The 27,950-nt window shown below is 41.4% G+C and overlaps 1 protein-coding gene across 1 annotated transcript in view; it reads right to left on the minus strand.

The window, feature by feature from the left end:
• The window catches only part of LOC139760210 (uncharacterized), a 554,062-nt gene that overhangs the window by 492,672 nt on the left and 33,440 nt on the right, over nucleotides 1–27,950 (minus strand). The window contains exon 3 of the mRNA XM_071683144.1: nucleotides 13,455–13,641. Coding sequence (XP_071539245.1) covers nucleotides 13,455–13,641 — 187 coding nt within the window. The remainder of the gene's footprint in view (nucleotides 1–13,454; nucleotides 13,642–27,950) is intronic.

Here is a 27,950-nt window from a genome sequence, read left to right on the forward strand (position 1 = left end):
CACACACGCAAATATACATACCTACACAGCTTTCCATGGTTTACCCCAGACGCTTCACATGCCTTGATTCAATCCACTGACAGCACGTCAAACCCTGTATACCACATCGCTCCAATTCACTCTATTCCTTGCCCTCCTTTCACCCTCCTGCATGTTCAGGCCCCGATCACACAAAATCTTTTTCACTCCATCTTTCCACCTCCAATTTGGTCTCCCTCTTCTCCTCGTTCCCTCCACCTCCGACACATATATCCTCTTGGTCAATCTTTCCTCACTCATTCTCTCCATGTGCCCAAACCATTTCAAAACACCCTCTTCTGCTCTCTCAACCACGCTCTTTTTATTTCCACACATCTCTCTTACCCTTACGTTACTTACTCGATCAAACCACCTCACACCACACATTGTCCTCAAACATCTCATTTCCAGCACATCCATCCTCCTGCGCACAACTCTATCCATAGCCCACGCCTCGCAACCATACAACATTGTTGGAACCACTATTCCTTCAAACATACCCATTTTTGCTTTCCGAGATAATGTTCTCGACTTCCACACATTTTTCAAGGCTCCCAAAATTTTCGCCCCCTCCCCCACCCTATGATCCACTTCCGCTTCCATGGTTCCATCCGCTGACAGATCCACTCCCAGATATCTAAAACACTTCACTTCCTCCAGTTTTTCTCCATTCAAACTCACCTCCCAATTGACTTGACCCTCAACCCTACTGTACCTAATAACCTTGCTCTTATTCACATTTACTCTTAATTTTCTTCTTCCACACACTTTACCAAACTCAGTCACCAGCTTCTGCAGTTTCTCACATGAATCAGCCACCAGCGCTGTTTAATTTGTTTATGGATGGGGTTGTTAGGGAGGTAAATGCAAGAGTCCTGGAAAGAGGGGCAAGTATGAAGTCTGTTGGGGATGAGAGAGCTTGGGAAGTGAGTCAGTTGTTGTTCGCTGATATATATATATATATATATATATATATATATATATATATATGCATATATGCATATATATATATATATATATATATATATATATATATATATATATATATATATATATATATATACATATATATATATATATATGGTAAAGTGTGTGGAAGAAGAAAGTTAAGAGTAAATGTGAATAAGAGCAAGGTTATTAGATACAGTAGGGTTGAGGGTCAAGTCAATTGGGAGGTGAGTTTGAATGGAGAAAAACTGGAGGAAGTGAAGTGTTTTAGATATCTGGGAGTGGATCTGTCAGCGGATGGAACCATGGAAGCGGAAGTGGATCATAGGGTGGGGGAGGGGGCAAAAATTTTGGGAGCCTTGAAAAATGTGTGGAAGTCGAGAACATTATCCCGGAAAGCAAAAATGGGTATGTTTGAAGGAATAGTGGTTCCAACAATGTTGTATGGTTGCGAGGCGTGGGCTATGGATAGAGTTGTGCGCAGGAGGATGGATGTGCTGGAAATGAGATGTTTGAGGACAATGTGTGGTGTGAGGTGGTTTGATCGAGTAAGTAACGTAAGGGTAAGAGAGATGTGTGGAAATAAAAAGAGCGTGGTTGAGAGAGCAGAAGAGGGTGTTTTGAAGTGGTTTGGGCACATGGAGAGAATGAGTAAGGAAAGATTGACCAAGAGGATATATGTGTCGGAGGTGGAGGGAACAAGGAGAAGAGGGAGACCAAATTGGAGGTGGAAAGATGGAGTGAAAAGGATTTTGTGTGATCGGGGCCTGAACATGCAGGAGGGTGAAAGGAGGGCAAGGAATAGAGTGAATTGGAGCGATGTGGTATACAGGGGTTGACGTGCTGTCAGTGGATTGATCAAGGCATGTGAAGCGTCCGGGGTAAACCATGGAAAGCTGTGTAGGTATGTATATTTGCGTGTGTGGACGTATGTATGTACATGTGTATGGGGGGGGGTTGGGCCATTTCTTTCGTCTGTTTCCTTGCGCTACCTCGCAAACGCGGGAGACAGCGACGAGGTATAAAAAAAAAAAAAAAAAAAAATATATATATATATATATATATATATATATATATATATATATATATATATATATATATTTATTTATTTATTCATTTATTTTGCTTTGTCGCTGTCTCCCGCGTTTGCGAGGTAGCGCAAGGATACAGACGAAAGAAATGGCCCAACCCACCCCCATACACAATGTATATACATACACGTCCATACACGCAAATATACATACCTATACATCTCAATGTACACATATATATATACACACACAGACACATACATATATACCCATGCACACAATTCACACTGTCTGCCTTTATTCATTCCCATCGCCACCTCGCCACACATGGAATACCATCCCCCTCCCCCCTCATGTGTGCGAGGTAGCACTAGGAAAAGACAACAAAGGCTCCATTCGTTCACACTCAGTCTCTAGCTGTCATGCAATAATGCCCGAAACCACAGCTCCCTTTCCACATCCAGGCCCCACACAACTTTCCATGGTTTACCCCAGACGCTTCACATGCCCTGATTCAATCCACTGACAGCACGTCAACCCCGGTATACCACATCGATCCAATTCACTCTATTCCTTGCCCGCCTTTCACCCTCCTGCATGTTCAGGCCCCGATCACACAAAATCTTTTTCACTCATCTTTCCACCTCCAATTTGGTCTCCCACTTCTCGTTCCCTCCACCTCCGACACATATATGCTCTTGGTCAATCTTTCCTCACTCATTCTCTCCATGTGCCCAAACCATTTCAAAACACCCTCTTCTGCTCTCTCAACCACGCTCATTTTATTTTCACACATCTCTCTTACCCTTACATTACTTACTCGATCAAACCACCTCACACCACACATTGTACTCAAACATCTCATTTCCAGCACATCCACCCTCCTGCGCACAACTCTATCCATAGCCCACGCCTCGCAACCATACAACATTGTTGGAACCACTATTCCTTCAAACATACCTATTTTTGCTTTCCGAGATACTGTTCTCGACTTCCACACATTCTTCAAGGCTCCCAGGATTTGCGCCTCCTCCCCCACCCTATGATTCACTTCCGCTTCCATGGTTCCATCCGCTGTCAGATCCACTCCCAGATATCTAAAACATTTTACTTCCTCCAGTTTTTCTCCATTCAAACTTACCACCCAATTGACCTGACCCTCAACCCTACTGTACCTAATAACCTTGCTCTTATTCACATTTACTCTTAACTTTCTTCTTTCACACACTTTACCAAACTCAGTCACAAGCTTCTGCAGTTTCTCACATGAATCAGCCACCAACGCTGTATCATCAGCGAACAACAACTGACTCACTTCCCAAGCTCTCTCATCCACAAAAGACTGCATACTTGCCCCTCTCTCCAAAACTCTTGCAATCACCTCCCTAACACCACCATCCATAAACAAATCAAACAACCATAGAGACATCACACACCCCTGCCGCAAACCTACATTCACTGAGAACCAATCACTTTCCTCTCTTCCTACACATACACATGCCTTACATCCTCGATAAAAACTTTTCACTGCTTCTAACAACTTGCCTCCTACACCATATATTCTTAATACCTTCCACAGAGCATCTCTATCAACTCTATCATATGCCTTCTCCAGATCCATAAATGCTACATACACTTTTCTAAGTATTTCTCACATACATTCTTCAAAGTAAACACCTGATCCACACATCCTCGAACGCTTCTGAAACCATACTGCTCTTCCCCAATCTGATGCTCTGTACATGCCTTCACCCTCTCAATCAATACCCTCCCATATAATTTCCCAGGAATACTCAACAAACTTATACCTCTGTAATTTGAGCACTCACTCTTATCCCCTTTGCCTTTGTACAATGGTACTATGCAAGCATTCCGCCAATCCTCAGGCACCTCAACATGAATCATACATACATTAAAAAACCTTACCAACCAGTCAACAATACAGTCACCCCCTTTTTTAATAAATTCCACTGCAATGCAATCCAAACCTGCTGCCTTGCCGGCTTTCATCTTCCGCAAAGCTTTTACTACCTCTTATCTGTTTACCAATCATTTTCCCTAACCCTCTCACTTTGCACACCACCTCGACCAAAACACCCTATATCTGCCACTCTATCATCAAACACATTCAACAAACCTTCAAAATACTCACTCCATCTCCTCACATCACCACTACTTGTTATCACCTCCCCATTTACCCCCTTCACTGAAGTTCTCATTTGCTCCCTTGTCTTACGCATTTTCTATTTACCTCCTTCCAAAAAATCTTTTTATTCTCCCTAAAATCTAATGATACTCTCTCACCCCAACTCTCATTTGCCCTCTTTTTCACCTCTTCCACCCTTCTCTTGACCTCCTGCCTCTTTCTTTTATACATCTCCCACTCAATTGCATTTTTTCTCTGCAAAAATCGTCCAAATGCCTCTCTCTTCTCTTTCAGTAATAATCTTACTTCTTCATCCCACCACTCACTACCCTTTCTAATCAACCCACCTCCCACACTTCTCATGCCACAAGCATCTTTTGCGCAAGCCATCACTGCTTCCCTAAATACATCCCATTCCTCCCCCACTCCCCTTACCTCCTTTGTTCTCACCTTTTCCCATTTTGTGCTCAGTCTCTCCTGGTACTTCCTTACACACGTCTCTTTCCCAAGCTCACTTACTCTCACCACTCTCTTCACCCCAACATTCTCTCTTCTTTTCTGAAAACCCCTACAACTCTTCATCTTCGCCTTCACAAGATAATGATCAGACATCCCTCCAGTTGCACCTCTCAGCACATTAACATCTGAAAGTCTCTCTTTCGCGTGCCTATCAATTAACACGTAATCCAATAACGCTCTCTGGCCATCTCCCCTACTTACATAAGTATACTTATGTATATCTCGCTTTTTAAACCAGGTATTCCCAATCACCAGTCCTTTTTCAGCACATAAATCTACAAGCTCTTCACCATTTCCATTTACAACACTGAACACCCCATGTATACCAATTATTCCCTCAACTGCCACATTACTCACCTTTGCATTCAAATCACCCATCACTATAACCCGATCTTGTGCATCAAAACCCCTAACACACTCATTCAGCTGCTCCCAAAACACTTGCCTCTCATGATCTTTCTTCTCATGCCCAGGTGCATATGCACCAATAATCACTCATCTCTCTCCATCAACCTTCAGTTTTACCCATATCAATCTAAAATTTACTTTCTTACACTCTATCACATACGCCCACAACTCCTGTTTCAGGAATGCGTGGGAAGTATTCTTTCTCCCCTATCCCTAGGGATATATATATATATATATATATATATATATATATATATATATATATATATATATATATATATATATATATATATATATATATATATATATATTTATATATATTCATATATATATTCATATATTTCCACCTCCAATTTGGTCTCCCGCTTCTCGTTCCCTCCACCTCTAACACATATATCCTCTTTGTCAATCTTTCCTCACTCATTCTCTCCATGTGACCAAACCATTTCAATACACCCCTCTTTTGCTCTCTCAACCCCACTTATTTTATTAACACACATCTCTCTTACCTTATCCCTGGGGATAGGGGTGAAAGAATACTTCCCACGTATTCCTCGCGTGTCGTAGAAAGCGACTAGAGGGGACGGGAGCAGGGGGCCAGAAATCCTCCCCTCCTTGTATTAACTTTCTAAAATGGGAAACAGAAGAAGGAGTCACGCGGGGAGTGCTCATCCTCCTCGAAGGCTCAGAGTGGGGTGCCTAAATGTGTGTGGATGTAACCAAGATGTGAAAAAAGGAGAGATAGGTAGTATGTTTGAGGAAAGGAACCTGGATGTTTTGGCTCTGAGTGAAACGAAGCTCAAGGGTAAAGGGGAAGAGTGGTTTGGGAATGTCTGGGGAGTAAAGTCAGGGGTTAGTGAGAGGACAAGAGCAAGGGAAGGAGTAGCAATACTCCTGAAACAGGAGTTGTGGGAGTATGTGATAGAATGTAAGAAAGTAAATTCTCGATTAATATGGGTAAAACTGAAAGTTGATGGAGAGAGGTGGGTGATTATTGGTGCATATGCCCCTGGGCATGAGAAGAAAGATCATGAGAGGCAAGTGTTTTGGGAGCAGCTGAATGAGTGTGTTAGTGGTTTTGATGCACGAGACCGGGTTATAGTGATGGGTGATTTGAATGCAAAGGTGAGTAATGTGGCAGTTGAGGGAATAATTGGTATACATAGGGTGTTCAGTGTTGTAAATGGAAATGGTGAAGAGCTTGTAGATTTATGTGCTGAAAAAGGACTGATGATTGGGAATACCTGGTTTAAAAAGCGAGATATACATAAGTATACTTATGTAAGTAGGAGAGATGGCCAGAGAGCGTTATTGGATTACGTGTTAATTGACAGGCGTGCGAAAGAGAGACTTTTGGATGTTAATGTGCTGAGAGGTGCAACTGGAGGGATGTCTGATCATTATCTTGTGGAGGCTAAGGTGAAGATTTGTATGGGTTTTCAGAAAAGAAGAGTGAATGTTGGGGTGAAGAGGGTGGTGAGAGTAAGTGAGCTTGGGAAGGAGACCTGTGTGAGGAAGTACCAGGAGAGACTGAGTACAGAATGGAAAAAGGTGAGAACAATGGAAGTAAGGGGAGTGGGGGAGGAATGGGATGTATTTAGGGAATCAGTGATGGATTGCGCAAAAGATGCTTGTGGCATGAGAAGAGTGGGAGGTGGGTTGATTAGAAAGGGTAGTGAGTGGTGGGATGAAGAAGTAAGAGTATTAGTGAAAGAGAAGAGACAGGCATTTGGACGATTTTTGCAGGGAAAAAATGCAATTGAGTGGGAGATGTATAAAAGAAAGAGGCAGGAGGTGAAGAGAAAGGTGCAAGAGGTGAAAAAAAGGGCAAATGAGAGTTGGGGTGAGAGAGTATCATTAAATTTTAGGGAGAATAAAAAGATGTTCTGGAAGGAGGTAAATAAAGTGTGTAAGACAAGGGAGCAAATGGGAACTTCAGTGAAGGGCGCAAATGGGGAGGTGAAAACAAGTAGTGGTGATGTGAGAAGGAGATGGAGTGAGTATTTTGAAGGTTTGTTGAATGTGTTTGATGACAGAGTGGCAGATATAGGGTGTTTTGGTCGAGGTGGTGTGCAAAGTGAGAGGGTTAGGGAAAATGATTTGGTAAACAGAGAAGAGGTAGTGAAAGCTTTGCGGAAGATGAAAGCCGGCAAGGCAGCAGGTTTGCATGGTATTGCAGTAGAATTTATTAAAAAAGGGGGTGACTGTATTGTTGACTGGTTGGTAAGGTTATTTAATGTATGTATGACTCATGGTGAGGTGTCTGAGGATTGGCGGAATGCGTGCATAGTGCCATTGTACAAAGGCAAAGGGGATAAGAGTGAGTGCTCAAATTACAGAGGTATAAGTTTGTTGAGTATTCCTGGTAAATTATATGGGAGGGTATTGATTGAGAGGGTGAAGGCATGTACAGAGCATCAGATTGGGGAAGAGCAGTGTGGTTTCAGAAGTGGTAAAGGATGTGTGGATCAGGTGTTTGCTTTGAAGAATGTATGTGAGAAATACTTAGAAAAGCAAATGGATTTGTATGTAGCATTTATGGATCTGGAGAAGGCATATGATAGAGTTGATAGAGATGCTCTGTGGAAGGTATTAAGAATATATGGTGTGGGAGGAAAGTTGTTAAAAGCAGTGAAAAGTTTTTATCGAGGATGTAAGGCATGTGTACGTGTAGGAAGAGAGGAAAGTGATTGGTTCTCAGTGAATGTAGGTTTGCGGCAGGGGTGTGTGATGTCTCCATGGTTGTTTAATTTGTTTTTGGATGGGGTTGTTAGGGAGGTAAATGCAAGAGTTTTGGAAAGAGGGGCAAGTATGAAGTCTGTTGGGGATGAGAGAGCTTGGGAAGTGAGTCAGTTGTTGTTCGCTGATGATACAGCGCTGGTGGCTGATTCATGTGAGAAACTGCAGAAGCTGGTGACTGAGTTTGGTAAAGTGTGTGGAAGAAGAAAGTTAAGAGTAAATGTGAATAAGAGCAAGGTTATTAGGTACAGTAAGGTTGAGGGTCAAGTCAATTGGGAGGTGAGTTTGAATGGAGAAAAACTGGAGGAAGTGAAGTGTTTTAGATATCTGGGAGTGGATCTGGCAGCGGATGGAACCATGGAAGCGGAAGTGGATCATAGGGTGGGGGAGGGGGCGAAAATTCTGGGGGCCTTGAAGAATGGGTGGAAGTCGAGAACATTATCTCGGAAAGCAAAAATGGGTATGTTTGAAGGAATAGTGGTTCCAACAATGTTGTATGGTTGCGAGGCGTGGGCTATGGATAGAGTTGTGCGCAGGAGGATGGATGTGCTGGAAATGAGATGTTTGAGGACAATGTGTGGTGTGAGGTGGTTTGATCGAGTGAGTAACGTAAGGGTAAGAGAGATGTGTGGAAATAAAAAGAGCGTGGTTGAGAGAGCAGAAGAGGGTGTTTTGAAGTGGTTTGGGCACATGGAGAGAATGAGTGAGGAAAGATTGACCAAGAGGATATATGTGTCGGAGGTGGAGGGAACGAGGAGAAGAGGGAGACCAAATTGGAGGGGGAAAGATGGAGTGAAAAAGATTTTGTGTGATCGGGGCCTGAACATGCAGGAGGGTGAAAGGAGGGCAAGGAATAGAGTGAATTGGAGCGATGTGGTATACCGGGGTTGACGTGCTGTCAGTGGATTGAATCAAGGCATGTGAAGCGTCTGGGGTTAACCATGGAAAGCTGTGTAGGTATGTATATTTGCGTGTGTGGACGTATGTATATACATGTGTATGGGGGGGGGTTGGGCCATTTCTTTCGTCTGTTTCCTTGCGCTACCTCGCAAACGCGGGAGACAGCGACAAAGTATAATAAAAAAAAAAAAATCTCTCTTACCCTTTCATTACTTAATCAAACCACCTCACATCTCTCTTACCCTTTCATTACTTAATCAAACCACCTCACACCACATATTTTCCTGAAACACCTCATTTTCAACACATCCTCCTTCCTCCGCACAACCCTATTTATAGCCTACGGCTCACAACCTTAAAACACTGTTGTAACCACTATTCCTTGAAATATAACCATTTTTGCTTTTCGAGATAATGTTCTCGCCTTCCACACATTTCCCAATGCTCCTAGAACTTTTGCCCTCTCCCCACCCTGTGACTCACTTCTGCTTCCATGGTTCCATCCGCTGCCAAATCCACTCTCAGATATCTAAAGCACTTCACTTCCTCCAGTTTTTATCCATTCAAGCTTCCCTCTCATTTGGCTTGTCCCTCAACCATACAATACCTAATAACCTTGCTCTTAATCACATTTACTCTCAGGTTTCTTCCTTCACACACTTTACCAAACTCAATCACCAGCTTCTGCAGTTTCTCACCCGAATCAGCCACCAGCGATGTGTCATCAGTAAACAACAATTGATTTACTTCCCAAGCTCTCTCATTCACAACAGTCTGCATACGTGCCCCTCTCTACAAAACTCTTGTTTTCACCCCCCTTAACAACCCAATCCATAAACAAATCATACAACCATGGCGACATCGCGCACCCCTGCCGCAAACCGACATTCACTGAGAACCAATCACTTTCCTCTCTTCCTACTCGTACACATGTCTTACATCCTCGATGAAAACTTTTCACTGCCTCTACCAACTTGCCTCCCACACCATGTATTCTTAATACCTTCCACAAAGCATCTCTATCAACTCTATCATATGCCTTCTCCAGATCCATAAATGCTACATACAAATCCATTTGCTTTTTGAAGTATTTCTCACATACATTCTTCAAAGCAAACACCTGATCCACACATCCTATACCACTTCTGAAACTACACTGCGCTTCCCCAATCTGATGCTCTGTGCATGCCTTCACCCTCTCAATCAATACAATCCCATATAATTTCCAAGGAATACTGAGCAAACTTATACCCCTGTAATTTGGGCACTCACCTTTATCCCTTTTGCCTTTGTACAATGGCACTATGCAAGCATTCCGCCAATCCTCAGGCACCTCAACATGAATCATACATACATTGAAAAACCTTACCAACCAGTCAACAGTACAGTCACCCCCTTTTTTAATAAATTCCACTACAATACCATCCAAACTCGCTGTCTTGCCGGCTTTCATCTTCTGCAAAGCTTTTACTACCTCTTCTCTGTTTACCAAATCATTCTCCCTAACACTCTCACTTTGCACACCACCTCGTCCAAAATATCCTAGATTTGCCACTCTATCATCAAACATATTCAACAAATCTTCAAAATACTCACTCCATCTCCTTCTCACATCACCACTACTTGTTATCACCTCCCCATTAGCCCCCTCTATTCCTCTATTCCTTGCACGCCCTTCACCCTTCTGCATGTTGAGGCCCCGATCACTTAAAATCTTTTTCACTCCATCTTTCCACCTCCAATTTGGTCTCCAACTTCTCCTCGTTCCCTCCACCTCTGACACATATATCCTCTTGGTCAATCTTTCCGCACTCATTCTCTCCATGTGACCAAACCATCTCAAAACACCCTCTTCTGCTCTCTCAACGACACTCTTTTTATTACCACACATCTCTCTTACCCTATTATTACTTACTCGATTAAACCACCTCACACCACATATTGTCCTCAAACATCTCATTTCCAGCACATCCACCCTCCTGCGCACAACTCTATCCTTCGCCCACGCCTCGCAACCATATAACATTGTTGGAACCACTATTCCTTGAAACATTCCCAATTTTGCTTTCCGAGATAATGTTTTCGACTTCCACACTTTCTTCAAGGCTCCCAAAATTCTCGTCCCCTCCCCCACCTTATGATTCACTTCCGCTTCCATGGTTCCATCCGCTGCCAAATCCACTCCCAGATGTCTAAAACACTTCACTTCCTCCAGTTTTTCTCCATTCAAACTTACCTCCCAGTTGACCTGACCCTCAACCCTACTGTACCTAATAACCTTGCTCTTATTCACATTTACTCTCAACTTTCTTCTTTCACACACTTTACCAAACTCAGTCACCAGCTTCTGCAGTTTCTCACATGAATCAGCCACCAGCGCTGTATCATCAGCGAACAACAACTGACTCACTTCCCAAGCTCTTTCATCCACAACAGACTTCATACTTGCCCCTCTTTCCAAAACTCTTGCATTCACCTCCCTAACAACCCCATCCATAAACAAATTAAACAACCATGGAGACATCACACACCCCTGCCGCAAACCTACATTCACTGAGAACCAATCACTTTCCTCTCTTCCTACACATACACATGCCTTACATTCTCGATAAAAACTTTTCACTGCTTCTAACAACTTGCCTCCCACACCATATATCCTTAATACCTTCCACAGAGCATCTCTATCAACTCATTCATAAGCGTTCTCCAGATCCATAAAAGCTACATACAAATCCATTCGCTTTTCTAAGTATTTCTCACATACATTCTTCAAAGCAAACACCTGATCCACACATCGTCTACACTTCTGAAACCACACTGCTCTTCCACAATCTGATGCTCTGTACACGCCTTCACCCTCTCAATCAATACCCTCCCATATAATTTACCAGGAATACTCAACAAACTTATATCTCTGTAATTTGAACACTCACTCTTATCCCCTTTGCCTTTGTACAATGGCACTATAAAAGCATTCCGCCAATCCTCAGGCACCTCACCATGAATCATACATACATCAAATAGCCTTTCCAACCAGTCAACAATACAGTCACCCCCTTTTTTAATAAATTCCACTGCAATACCATCCAAACCTGCTGCCTTGCCGGCTTTCATCTTCCGCAAAGCTTTTACTACCTCTTCTCTGTTTACCAAATCATTTTCCCTAACACTCTCACTTCGCACACCAACTCGACCAAAACACCCTATATCTGCCACTCTATCATCAAACACATTCAACAAACCTTCAAAATACTCACTCCATCTCCTTCTCACATCACCACTACTTGTTATCACCTCCCCATTAGACCCCTTCACTGAAGTTCCCATTTTTTCCCTTGTCTTACGCACTTTATTTACCTCCTTCTAAACCATCTTTTTATTCTCCCTAAAATTTTAATGATACTCTCTCACCCCAACTCTCATTTGCCCTCTTTTTCACCTCTTGCACCCTTCTCTTGACCTCCTGCCTCTTTCTTTTATACATCTCCTACTCATTTGCATTATCTCTCTGCAAAAATCATCCAAATGCCTCTCTCTTCTCTTTCACTAACAATCTTACTTCTTCATCCCACCACTCACTACCCTTTCTAATCTGCCCACCTCCCACGCTTCTCCTACCAAAAGCATCTTTTGCGTAAGCCATCACTGCTTCCCTAAATACATTCCATTCCTCCCCCATTCCCCTTACCTCCTTTGTTCTCACCTTTTTCCATTCTGTATTCAGTCTCTCCTGGTACTTCCTCACACAAGTCTCCTTCTCAAGGTCACTTACTCTCACCACTCTCTTCACCCCAACATTCTCTCTTCTTTTCTGAAAACCTTAACAAATCTTCACCTTCGCCTTTACAAGATAATGATTAGACATCACTCCAGTTGCACCTCTCATCACATTAATATCCAAAAGTCTCTCTTTCACCCGCCTAACAATTAACACATCATCCAATAACGCTCTCTGGCCATCTCTCCTACTTACATACGCATACTTATGTATATCTCTCTTTTTAAACCACGTATTCCCAATCACCAGTCCCTTTTCAGCACATAAATCAACAAGCTCTATTCCATTTCCATTTATAACACTGAACACCCCATGCATACCAATTATTCCCTCAACTGCCACATTACTCACCTTTGCTTTCAAATCACCCATCACTATAACCCGGTCTCGGGCATCAAAACCACTAGCACACTCACTCAGCTGTTCCCAAAACACTTGCCTCTCATGATCTTTCTTCTCATTCCCGGGTGCATATGCACCAATAATCATCTATCTTCCTCTATGCACTTACAGTTTTACCCATATCATTCTAGAGTTTACTTTTTTACACTCTGTCACATACTCCCACAACTCCTGTTCAGGAGTTGTGCTACTCCTTTCCTTGCTCTTGTCCTCTCACTAACCCCTGCCTTTACTCCCAAGACATTCCCAAACCACTCTTCCCCTTTACCCTTGAGCTTCGTTTCACCCAGAGCCAAAACATCCAGGTTCCTTTCCTCAAACATACTACCTATCTCTCCTTTTTTCTCATCTTGGTTACATCCACACACATTTAGACACCCCAATCTGAGCCTTCGAGGAGGATGAGCACTCCTCGCGTGACTCCTTCTTCTGTTTCCCCTTTTAGAAAGTTAAAATACTTATTTGTGTGTGTGTGTGTGTGTGTGTGTGTGTGTGTGTGTGTGTGTGTGTGTGTGTGTGTGTGTGTGTGTAGTGTTGATAATATATATTCATAAGATTATCTCACAAAAGTTTGCGGATGCGATGAATGTCAAGGTGAGCAACAGCGTCCGTGATCTGTTCAAGTGGTGCTTCAGTCTCTTGCACATATTCTGCCACATCCGCACTCAGCTCCTCCCGCGCCTTCTCCAGCAATGCCACTTCTTTACGTAGGTCACTGATATGTCTTTCATCCAACAGAACATCAGCTTCTCCTGTATTGTAGAAAGACCCGCTTGAACAATAGTTCTTTCCTTTAGAATTAAGAAGTTTCTATAAAATATATGAAATGTTTGTAAGTTAATCTATTTTTTTGCATATCTTGCGAGTGTCTTTGTGTTATAGTAAGGATATATATATATATATATATATATATATATATATATATATATATATATATATATATATATATATATATATATATGTATATTTTTTTTTTTTTTTTTTTTGCTTTGTCGCTGTCTCCCGCGTTTGCGAGGTAGCGCAAGGAAACAGACGAAAGAAATGGCCCAACCCACCCTCATACACATGTATATACATACGTCCACACACGCAAATATACATACCTACACAGCTTTCCATGGTTTACCCCAGACGCTTCACATGCCTTGATTCAATCCACTGACAGCACGTCAGCCCCGGTATACCACATCGCTCCAATTCACTCTATTCCTTGCCCTCCTTTCACCCTCCTGCATGTTCAGGCCCCGATCACACAAAATCTTTTTCACTCCATCTTTCCACCTCCAATTTGGTCTCCCTCTTCTCCTCGTTCCCTCCACCTCCGACACATATATCCTCTTGGTCAATCTTTCCTCACTCATTCTCTCCATGTGCCCAAACCATTTCAAAACACCCTCTTCTGCTCTCTCAACCACGCTCCTTTTATTTCCACACATCTCTCCTACCCTTACGTTACTTACTCGATCAAACCACCTCACACCACACATTGTCCTCAAACATCTCATTTCCAGCACATCCATCCTCCTGCGCACAACTCTATCCATAGTCCACGCCTCGCAACCATACAACATTGTTGGAACCACTATTCCTTTAAACATACCCATAGAGTGGCAGATATAGAGTGTTTTGGTCGAGGTGGTGTGCAAAGTGAGAGGGTTAGGGAAAATGATTTGGTAAACAGAGAAGAGGTAGTAAAAGCTTTGCGGAAGGTGAAAGCGGCAAGGCAGCGGGTTTGGATGGTATTGCAGTGGAATTTATTAAAAAAGGGGGTGACTGTATTGTTGACTGGTTGGTAAGGTTATTTAATGTATGTATGACTCATGGTGAGGTGCCTGAGGATTGGCGGAATGCGTGCATAGTGCCATTGTACAAAGGCAAAGGGGATAAGAGTGAGTGCTCAAATTACAGAGGTATAAGTTTGTTGAGTATTCCTGGTAAATTATATGGGAGGGTATTGATTGAGAGGGTGAAGGCATGTACAGAGCATCAGATTGGGGAAGAGCAGTGTGGTTTCAGAAGTGGTAGAGGATGTGTGGATCAGGTGTTTGCTTTGAAGAATGTATGTGAGAAATACTTAGAAAAGCAAATGGATTTGTATGTAGCATTTATGGATCTGGAGAAGGCATATGATAGAGTTGATAGAGATGCTCTGTGGAAGGTATTAAGAATATATGGTGAGGGAGGCAAGTTGTTAGAAGCAGTGAAAAGTTTTTATCGAGGATGTAAGGCATGTGTACGTGTAGGAAGAGAGGAAAGTGATTGGTTCTCAGTGAATGTAGGTTTGCGGCAGGGGTGTGTGATGTCTCCATGGTTGTTTAATTTGTTTATGGATGAGGTTGTTAGGGAGGTGAATGCAAGAGTTTTGGAAAGAGGGGCAAGTATGAAGTCTGTTGGGGATGAGAGAGCTTGGGATATATATATATATATATGTATATATATATATATATATATATATATATATATATATATATATATATATATATATATATATATATATATATATATATATATTTCTCCCCTTATTTAACAATTTAGTACCTTCCATCAACTTTACTGTAGAAAATGAAAATAATGGTATGTTACCATTTCTAGATTGCATGATCCATAGACAAGGAAACAAGTTTAAGTTTAGCATATACAGAAAACCCACCAATGTATGCTCATATATCCATTATTACTCATCTCAACATGACAGAGTTAATTATCAACATTTCAATCTATGTTCCTTAGGGCATTACGTATTTACAGTCCAGAGTTTATTGATGATGAGTTTGAGAAGATATATTCTATTGCATCTAAGTTAAAGTACCCTAGATCTTTCATTGATAAATCCCTTAAGTTAGCAAAGAAATCATCTTATAGAGTTGAGCCCAAACCTCCCATCGACACCAAGAATCTTTTAATTCTCTCTTTTAATAATAATATCACTTTGCTTCCCATGTTGCTTAAATCCTTTAATGTAAATGTTGCCTCTAGCAACAATAATATTATAAAGAATATCTTAATCAGGAATTCACCAGAAAATTCTCTTGGATGCATCTATAAAGTGCCTTGTGGAAACTGTGATAAATTTTATGTTGGTCAGACTGGTAAGGATCTTTCTGTTAGACGTAAGCAACATAAATATAGTATAAGAACGGGACAAGAATCAAATGCAATGTTTAATCACGTTAAAAACTATGATCATTGTATTGACTGGAATAACGCCATCTCAGTTATTAACTCTAACTCTATCACCAAGAGAAATATCATTGAATCTTCTGTTATCAAATACACAAATAATTATGATCTTAATATTACTGATGGTCTATACAAATTAGATAACTTTATTGTTGATAAAATTTGTAAAATGATAAGTTTATGAACGCTCGTTGTATGTTTTGGACAATCACATGTTTACCAAATGACGTCCTAGCTTCGTCTCTTCGATGTATATCAACTGACTGTTATATTTCTGTCTTCTGTCTCCCCTGATGATGTGATTATTACACGAAAGTGCACTTGGGAACTTTTCGTGTTTCATTTTCCCCGTGGACTCATAGGAATATCTTGGTCACGCGCAAAATTGTGATCCTTTCCAATATGTATATATATATATATATATATATATATATATATATATATATATATATATATATATGTAGAGAGAGAGAGAGAGAGAGAGAGAGAGAGAGAGAGAGAGAGAGAGAGAGAGAGAGAGAGAGAGAGAGAGAGAGAGAGAGAGAGAGAGAGAGAATATATAAATTTATATATATATATATATATATATATATATATATATATATATATATATATATATATATATATATATATATATATATATATATATATATATATATATATATATATATATATATATATATATATATATATATATATATATATACATATGTTATCGAATTCTTTTACATACGATGCATCAAATGTGCACAGCTTTCCAGGTCACTCAAAGATCCCTCTATTTATCTCTAGTCATTGTAACTGAACATGAACTTCAGATGAAATAATCTCTTAATGTTTCACTCAGCATTGCTACGTTGATTTATGAAGAGATTAAGACTCGATCCCCAGTTCCATCTTCACATAGATTACTCAATGATCAATTGTACACAGAAAAAATATTCTGGCACCCTTATCAAAAATCTTTTAGTTCTAATCAATTCAGTCGTTATATCCACCTATCTCTCCTGGAAGTCTCAGCTTTATTAGCTATATTCCCATCTTTTTACCGACCTAGTACGTGCTATATATTCGCTATAACCAACTGTGCACAACTTCCTTGTCTTGTGTCGTGAGCGGATGTGTTTCTCCTGAGCTCACAGTTCATCAATGTGATGAAGACTACTGCACAGTGTAGATGTACCAGGGACCTCACCCGAGACCTGCTCATTGAGGAAGAAGGTAAGTTCATTTCTTGTTTGCTTTGCACTTAGCTAGAAAAACTGTATTTATGAAATAGGAAGAACATTGAAACAAGAAAATCTAGACGTTAGGATGAGTCAGTGGGAAAGTGATGCGGACTTTGTTAGTGTAGCAACAAGAGAAGGTGAGGAGAGGTTCTTGTTCTGTGGCGATGATCTTGATCTTCTCCTCCAGGTCTTGTCGTGCCATAACTCCAACAAAACAACCAACAATATAAACACAAATCGAAGAGTTTCAAATCCTACCATCCTCAAAATGCCACATAAGCCTTACCAACCAATGAGCAATCACCTCCGCTCACCTGCCTCCACCCGATCACCTCCGCCCACCGCGATCCACCCGATCACCTCCGCCCACCGCGATCCACCCGATCACCTCCGCCCACCGCCATCCACCCGATCAGCTCCGCCCACCTCCATCCACCCGATCAGCTCCGCCCATCTGCTTCGCTATACATAGTTAACAATCAAATTGGATTGCAGACCTAATGACCTTCGTCATAGCTCGCTGGCCGTTAACCCAACAAACCAAACAACTACAAAGAACATCTACAGAAATAGATAAAAAGCTGACATCATTTTCGCCAAAATCGTAAGCAATGATATTTGCAAAAAAGAAATATTATTGTTTACGACTATGATATTCCCTCCAGAATGAAGCAATCACATGTATGAGCTATGGTGCCTGTCATGTATGAGCTATGGTGCCCATCATGTATGAACTAAGGTGCCTGTCATGTATGAGCTATGGTGCTCGTGATGTAAGAGCTATGGTGCCTGTCATGTGTTAGCTAAGATGCCTGTCATGTAAGAGGTATGGTGCCTGTCATGTATAAGTTATGGTGCCTGTCATGTATGAGCAATCGTATCTGTCATGTATTAGTTATGGTACCTGTCATGTATGAGCTATGATGCCTATCATGTATGAGTTATTGAATCTGTCATGCATGAGCTATCAATCCTGTCATGAATGAATTATGGTGCCTGTCATGTATGAACTATGGTGCCTCTCATGTATGAGTTAGGGTATCTGTCATGTATGAGTTATGGTGCCTGTCATGTACGAGCTATGGTGCCTGTCATGTATGAAATATGGTGCTTTTCATGTATGAGCTATGATGTCTGTCATGTATGAGTTATGGCATATGTCATGCATGAGCTATGAATCCTGTCAAATATGAGTTATGGTGTCTATCATGTATGAGCAATGGTGCCTGTGATGTATGAGCTATGGCATCTGTCATGTATGAACTATGGTGCTTTTTATGTAAGAGCTAAAGTGCCTGTAAAGTATGAGCTATGGTGTCTGTTATGTACGAGCAATGACATCTGTCATGTATGAGCTATGGTGCCTGTCATATATGAACTATGTTGCCTGTGATGTATGACGTATGGTGCCTGTCATGTATGAGTTATGGTGCCTGTCAGAATGAGCTATGGTACCTAACATGTATGAGCTTTGGTGTCTGTAATGTAAGAGCTTTGGCATCTGTCAAATATGAGCTATGGTGCCTGTGATGTAAGAGCTATGGTGCCTGTCATGCATGAGCTTTAATATGTATCATGTATAAGCTGTGGTGCCTGTCATGTATGAGCTATGGTATCTATCATGTATAAGCCAAGGTGCCTAGGTGCTTGTCTTGTATGAGCTTTGGTATCTGTCATGTATGAGCTATGGTGCCTATCATGTACGAAATATGGTGCTTTTCATGTATGAGCTATGATGTCTGTCATGTATGAGTTATGGCATATGTCATACATGAGCTATGAATCCTGTCAAATATGAGTTATGGTGTCTATCATGTATGAGCAATGGTGCCTGTGATGTATGAGCTATGGCATCTGTCATGTATGAACTATGGTGCTTTTTATGTAAGAGCTAAAGTGCCTGTAATGTATGAGCTATGGTGTCTGTTATGTACGAGCAATGGCATCTGTCATGTATGAGCTATGGTGCCTGTCATATATGAACTATGTTGCCTGTGATGTATGACGTATGGTGCCTGTCATGTATGAGTTATGGTGCCTGTCAGTATGAGCTATGGTACCTAACATGTATGAGCTATGGTGTCTGTAATGTAAGAGCTTTGGCATCTGTCAAATATGAGCTATGGTGCCTGTGATGTAAGAGCTATGGTGATTGTCATGCATAAGCTTTAATATGTGTCATGTATAAGCTGTGGTGCCTGTCATGTATGAGCTATGGTATCTATCATGTATAAGCCAAGGTGACTAAGTGCCTGTCTTGTATGAGCTTTGGTATCTGTCATGTATGAGCTATGGTGCCTCTCATGTATAATGTATGGTGCCTGTCATGTATGAGCTATTCTGCCTGATACTTATGAGCTATGGGATCTGTCATGTATGAGCTATAGTATTTGTCATGTATGAGCTATGGTGCCTGTCATGCATGAGCTACGGTGCTCGTGATATTTGAGCTATGGTGCCTGTCATGTACAAGCTTTGGTATCTCTCATGTATAAGCTATGATGCCTGTCATGTATAAGGTATGGTATCTCTCATATATGAGCTTTGATGTCTGTCATTTATGAGTTATGGTATCAGTCATGAATGAGCTATGACATCTGTCATGTATGAGCTATGGTGCCTGTCATGTATGAGCTATGGCATCTGTCATGTATGAGCTATGATGCCTGTCATGTATGAGCTTTGGTATCTGTCATGTATGAGCATTAGTGCCTGACATGTCTGAGTTATAGTATCTGTCATGTATGAGTTATGGCATCTGTCATGCATGAGCTATGATGCTTGTCATATATAAGTTTTGGCATCTGTCATGTATGAGCTATAGTATCTGTCATGTATGAGTTATATTGCCCGTCATATATGAGTTAAGGTGCCTGTCACGTATGAGCAATAGTGCCTCTTATGTATGAGCTAATGCATTTGTCATGTATGAGCTATGGTGCCTCTTATGTATGAACTATAATGGCAGTCATATATGAGTTATGGCATCGGTCATGTATGAGCTATGAAGCCTGTCATGTACGGGTTATGTTGCCTGTCATGTATAAGCTATGGTGCCTGTGATGTATGAGCTATGGCATTAGTCATATATGAGCTATGGTGCCTGTCAAGTGAGAGCTATTGTGCCTGTCATGTATGAGCTTTAGTATCTGTCAAGTATGAGCTATGGTGCCTGTCATGTGTGAGCTATGGTATCGGTCATGTATGAACCATGGTGCCTTTCATGTATGAGCTATGGTATATGTCATGTATGAGCTATGGCGCCTGTCATGTATGATGTATGGTGCCTGCCATGTATAAATTAAGATGCCTATCATGTATGAGCTATGTTGCCTGTCACGTAAAGGTATAAGGTATGGTATCTGTCATGTATGAGCTATGGTGTCTGTCATATATAAGCTATTGTGCTCGTGATGTATGAGCTATGGTGCCTGTCATGCATGAGCTATCGTGCTCTAATGTATGAGCTATGCTGCCTATCATATGTGAGCTATGGTGCCTGACATGTATGAGCTATAGTATCAGTCATGTATGAGTTATGGTGCCTGGCAGTATTAGTTATGGTGCCAGACATGTATGAGATATAGTATCTGTCATGTCTGAGCTATGGTGCCTGTCATGTATGAGCTATGGTGTCTGTCACGTATGAACCATGGTGCCTGTCAAGTATGAGCTATGGTATCTGTCATGTATGAGCTATGGGATCAGTCATGTATGAGGTATGGTATCTGCAATGTACGATATATGGTGCCTGTCATGTATAAGTTATGGTGCTTGTCATGTATGAGCTATGTTGCCTGTCAAATATGAGCTATTGGATCTGCCATGTATGAAGTACGGTATCAGTAATGTATGAGCTATGGTGCCTATCATGTATGAGCTATGGTGCTCGTGATGTATGAGCCATGGTGCCTGTCATGTATGAGCTATATTACCTGTCATGTATGAGCTATATCTGTCATGTGTTACCAATGGTGGCTGTGATATATGGGCAATGGTGCCTGTCATGTATGAGTTATGGTTCCTGTCATGTATGATATATGGCATCTGTCCCGTATGAACTATGGTGGCTGTCATGTATGAGCTATCTTGCTCGTGATATACGAGCTATGGTGCCTGTCATTTGTGAGCTATGATGCCTGTTATGTATGAGCTATGGTGCCTGTCATGTATGAACTATGGCATCCGTCATGCATGAGCTATGGTGCCTGTCATGTGTGAGCTATGGCGCCTGTTATGCAAGAGTTATGGTGCCTGTTAAGTGTGATTTATGGTGCTTTTCATATATAAGCTATGGTGCCTGTCATGTATAAGCTCTGGTGCCTGCCATGCATGAGTTATGGTGCCTATCATATATGAGCTATGGTGAATGTGATGCATGAGCTATGGCATCTGTCATGTATGACCTATGGTGCCTGTCGTGTAGGATTTATGGTGCCTGTCATGTATTAGCTTTGGTATCTGTCATGTACGAGTTATGGTTCTTGTTAAGTATGAGCTATAGTATCTTTCATTTATGAGGCATGGTGCCTGTCATGTTTGAACTTTTGTATCTGTCATGTATAAGCTATGGTGCCTGTCATGTATAAGCTATGGTGCTTGCCATGGATGTGCTTTGAATCCTGTCATGTATGAGTTATGGTGCCTATCATGCATGAACTACGGTGAATGTGATGTATGAAGTATGGCATCTGTCAAGTATGACCTATGGTGCTTGTCATGTAGAAGCTATTGTGCCTGTCATGTATTAACTTTGGTATCTGTTATGTCCGAGTTATGGTGCTTGTCATGCATGAGCTATGATATCTTTCATGTATGAGGCATGGCGTCTGTCATGTTTGAACTTTTGTATCTGTCATGTATGAGCCATGGTGCCTGTCATGTATGATATATGATGCCTGTCATGTATTAAATTTCGTTTCTGTCATATATGAGCTATGATACCTGTCATGTATGATGCTTATCATGTATGAGTTTTGGTGCCTGTCATGTATGAGCTATGGTGCCAGTCATGTATAAGCTAAGGGATCTGTCATGTATGAGCAATCGTATCTGTCGTGTATGAGCTATGAAGCCTCTTAGTTATGAGCTATGGTGATTTTGATGCATGAGTTATGGTGTCTGTCATGTATGAGCTATGGTGCCTCTTGTATATGAGCTTTGGTATACGTCATGTATGAGTTATGGTGCTTCTCATTATTGAGTTATGGTGCCTGTCATTTATGAGCTATAGTGCCTATCATGCATGAGCTACAATGCTCGTAATGTATGGGCTATGATGAATTTCATGTATGAGTTAGGGTGCCTATTATGTATGAGCTATGCTGCCTGTCATGTATGAGCTATGGTATCTGTCATGTATGAACTATGGTGCCTGTCATGTATGAGCTATGGGATCAGTCATGTACGAGGTATGGTATCTGTAATGTACGATATATGGTGCCTGTCATGTATGAGTTATGGTGCTTGTCATGTATAAGCTATGTTGCCTGTCACGTATGAGCTATTGGATCTGTCATGTATGAAGTATGGTATCAGTAATGTATGAGCTATGGTGCCTATCATGTATGAGCTATGGTGCTCGTGATGTATGAGCCATGGTGCCTGTCATGTATGAGCTATATTGCCTGTCATGTATGAGCTATATCTGTCATGTGTTACCAATGGTGGCTGTCATATATGGGTTACGGTGCCTGTCATGTATGAGTTATGGTTCCTGTCATGTATGATATATGGCATCTGTCCTGTATGAGCTATGGTGGCTGTCATGTATGAGCTATGTTGCTCGTGATATATGAGCTATGGTGCCTGTCATGTAAGAGTTATGATGCCTGTAAGTGTGATTAATGGTGCTTTTTATGTACAAGCTATGGTGCCAGTCATATATAAGCTCTGGTGCCTGCCATGCATGAGATATGAATCCTGTCATGTATGAGTTATGGTGCCTATCATATATGAGCTATGGTGAATGTGATGCATGAGCTATGGCATCTGTCATGTATGACCTATGGTGCCTGTCATGTATTAGCTTTGGTATCTGTCATGTACGAGTTATGGTTCTTGTTAAGTATGAGCTATAGTATCTTTCATGTATAGGCTTGGTGCCTGTCATGTTTGAACTTTTGTATCTGTCATGTATAAGCTATGGTGCTTGCCATGGATGTGCTATGAATCCTGTCATGTATGAGTTATGGAGCCTATCATGCATGAGCTACGATAAATGTGATGTATGAGCTATGGCATCTGTCATATATGGCCTATGGTGCCTGTCATGTAGGAGCTATTGTGCCTGTCATGTATTAGCTTTGGTATCTGTCATGTATGAGTTATGGTGCTTGTCTTGTATGAGCTATAGTATCTTTCATTTATGAGGCATGGCGTCTGTCATGTTTGAACTTTTGTATATGTCATGTATGAGATATGGTGGCTGTCATGTATGATATATGATGCCTGTCATGTATGATCTTTCGTTTCTGTCATATATGAGCTATGATGCCTGTCATGTATGATGCCAATCATGTATGAGTTTTGGTGCCTGTCATGTATGAGCTATGGTGCCTGTCACGTATAAGCTATGGGATCTGTCAAGTATGAGCTATCGTATCTGTCGTGTATGAGCTATGAAGCCTCTTAGTTATGAGCTATGGTGATTGTGATGCATGAGCTATGGTGTCTGTCATGTATGAGCTATGGTGCCTCTTATGTATGAGCTTTGGTATACGTCATGTATGAGTTATGGTGCTTCTCATTATTGAGCTATGGTGCCTGTCATATATGAGCTATAGTGCCTATCATGCATGAGCTACGATGCTCGTAATGTATGGGCTATGATGAATTTCATGTATGAGTTAGGGTGCCTATTATGTATGAGCTATGCTGCCTGTCATGTATGAGCTATGGTATCTGTCATGTAAGAACTATGGTGCCTGTCATGTATGAGCTATGGGATCAGTCATGTATGAGGTATGGTATCTGTAATGTACGATATATGGTGCCTGTCATGTATGAGCTTGTCTTGTATGAGCTATGTTGCCTGTCACGTATGAGCTATGGGATCTATCATATATGAGGCATGGTATCAGTAATGTATGAGCTATGGTGCCTGTCATGTATGAGCTATATTGCCGGTCATGTATGAGCTATATCTGTCATGTGTTAAAAATTGGTGGCTGTCATATATGGGCTATGTTGCCTGTCATGTATGAGTTATGGTTCTTGTCATATATGATTTTGGCATCTGTCCTTTATGAGCTATGGCGGCTGTCATGTATGAGCTATGTTGCTCATGATATATGAGCTATGGTGCCTCTCAAGTGTGAGCTATGGTGCCTGTCATGTGTGAGCTATGGTGCCTGTCATGTAAGAGTTATGGTGATTGTTAAGTGTGAATTGCGGTACTTCTCATGTATAAGCTATGTTGCTCATGATACATGAGCTATGGTGCCTTTCAAGTGTGAGCTATGGTGCCTATCATGTACAAGCTCTGGTGCCTGCCATGCATGAGCTATGAATCCTGTCATGTATATGTTATGGTGCCTATCATGTATGAGCTATGGTGATGTGATGTATGAGCTATGGCATCTGTCATATATGACCTATGGTGCCTGTCATTTAGGAGTTATGATGCCTGTCATGTATTAGGTTTGGTATCTGTCATGTACGAGTTATGGTTCTTGTCATGTATGATCTACAGTATCTTTTATGTATGAGGCATGGTGCCTGTCATGTTTGAACTTTCGTATCTGTCATGTATGAGCTATGGTGCCTGTCATGTATGATGTATTATGCCTGTCATGTATGAGCTTTGTTATCTGTCATGTATGAGCTATGATGCCTGTAATGTATGATGCGTATCATGTATGAGCTATGGTGCCTGTGACGTATAAGCTATGGTATCTCATGTATGAGCTATTGTATCTCTCGTGTATGAGCTATGGTGCCTCTCAGTAATGAGCTATGCTGCTCGCGATGCATGAGCTATGGTGCCTGTCATGTATGAGCTACGGTGCCTCTCAATAACGAGCTATGGTATACGTCATGTATGAGTTATGGTGCCTCTCATGTGTGAGCTATGGTGCCTGTCATGTATGATATATGATGCCTGTCATGTATGAGCTTTGGTATCCGTCATGTATGACATATGATGCCTGTCATGCATGATGCCTGTCATGCATGATGCCTATCATGTATGAGTTTTGGTGTCTGTCATGTATGAGTTATGGTGCCTGTCACATATAAGCTATGGGACCTGTAATGTATGAGCAATCGTATCTGTCGTGTATGAGCTATGGTGCCACTCAGATATGGGCTATAGTGCTCGAGATGCATGAGCTATGGTGCGTGTCATGCATGAGCTATGGCGTCTCTCATGTATGTGCTATGGTATGCGTCATATACAAGTTATGGTGCCTCTCATGTGTGAGCTATGGTGCCTGTCATATATGAGCTATAGTGCCTATCATGCATGAGCTATGATGCTCGTAATGTATGGGCTATGATGAATGTTCTGTATGAGTTAGGGTGCCTAATATGTATGAGCTATGCTGTCTGTCATGCATGAGCTATGGTATCTGTCATGTATGAGCTATGGTGCCGGTCATGTATGAGCTATGGGATCAGTCATGTATGAGCTATGGGATCTGTAATGTACGATATATGGTGCCTGTCATGTATGAGCTTGTCTTGTATGAGCTATGTTGCCTGTCACGTGTGAGCTATGAGATCTGTCATGTATGAGGTATGGTATCAGTAATGTGTGAGCTATGGTGCCTATCATGTATGAGCTATGGTTTTCGTGATGTATGAGCTATGGTGCCTATCATGCATGATTTATATAACCTGTCATTTAAGAGCTATGATATCTGCCATGTGTTAACAATGGTGCCTGTCATATATGGGCTATGGTGCCTGTCATGTATGAGTTATGGTTCCTGTTATGTATGATATATGGCATCTGTCCTGTATGAGCTATGGTAGCTGTCCTGTATGAGCTATGTTGCTCGTGATATGTGAGCTATGGTGCCTGTCATGTGTGAGCTATGATGCCTGTCATGTATGAGCTATGGTGCCTGTCATGTATGAGCTATGGCATCCGTCATGCATGAGCTATGGTGCCTGTCATGTGTGAGCTATGGTGCCTGTCATGTAGGAGCTATAATATCTTTCATGTATGAGGCATGGTATCTGTCATGTTTGAACTTTTGTATCTGTCATGTATTAGCTTTGGTGCCTGTCATGTATGATTTATGATGCCTGTCATGTAAGAGCTTTGCTTTCTGTCATGTATGAGCTATGATGGCTGTCATGTATGATGCCTATCATGTATGGGTTTTGGTGCCTGTCATGTATGAGCTATGGTGCCTGTCACGTATATGGGATCTGTCATGTATGAGCTATCGTATCTGTCGTGTATGAACTATGTTGCCTCTCAGTTAGGAGCTATAGTGCTTGTGATGCATGAGCTATGGTGTCTGCCATGTATGAGCTATGGTGCCTCTCATGTATGGGCTATGGTGCCTGTCATGTATGAGTTATGGTTCCTGTCATGTATGATATATGGCTTCTGCCCTGTATGGGATATGGTAGCTGTCATGTATGAGCTATGTTGCTTGTGATATATGAGCTATGGCATCTGTCATGTATGAGCTATAGTATCTGTCATGTATGAGCTATGGTGCATATCATGTATAAGTTTTGGTATCTGTCATTTATGAGCTATGATGCTTATCATGTATGAGCTATAGCATATCTCATATATGAGCTTTGGTATCTGTTATGTATGAGCAATGGTGCCTGTCATGTATGAGCTAAAATGTCTGTCATTTATGAGTTATGGTATCTGTCATGAATGAGTTATGGCATCAGTCATGTATGAGCTATGGTGCCTGTCATGTTTGAGCTATGGTGTTCATGATATATGATCTAAAGTGCCTTTGATGCGTGAGTTATGATGCCTGTCATGTATGAGCCATGGCATCTGTCATGTATGAGCTATGTTCCTGTCATGTGTAAGGTATGGTGCCTGTCATATATGAGTTATGGTGACTGTCATGTATGAGTTATGGTGCTTGTCATGTATGAGCTATGGTGCGAGTCATGTAAGAGCTATGGTGCCTGTCATGTATGAGCTATGGTGCCTTTCATGTAAGAGATATGATGCCTGTCATGTATGAGCTATGGGATCTGTCATGCATGAAGTATGAATCCTGTCATGTATGAATTATGGTGCCTATCATGTCTGAGCTATGGTGCCTGTAATGTATGAGCTATGGCATCTGTCACGTATGACCTATGGTTCCTGTTATGTAAAGGCTATGGTGTCTGTCATGTATGAACTTTGATATCTGTCATGCATAAGTTATGGTGCCTGTCATTTATGAGCTTCAGTATCTCTCATGTATGAGCGATTGTTCCTGCCATGTATGAGCTATGGTATCTGTCATGTATGAGCTATGGGATCTGTCATTATGGGCTATAGGGAACGTCTTGTATAAGTTTTGGTATCTGTCATTTATGAGTACGATGCCTGTCATGTATGAGCTATAGTATCACTCATATATGAGGTTTGTTATCTGTTATGTATAAGCAATGGTGCCTGTCATGTATGAGCTATGATGTCTGTCATCTATGACTTATGGTATCTGTCATGAATA

This window comes from Panulirus ornatus, chromosome 35 (genome assembly GCF_036320965.1).
Source record: "Panulirus ornatus isolate Po-2019 chromosome 35, ASM3632096v1, whole genome shotgun sequence".
Taxonomy (NCBI): Eukaryota; Metazoa; Arthropoda; class Malacostraca; order Decapoda; family Palinuridae; genus Panulirus; species Panulirus ornatus.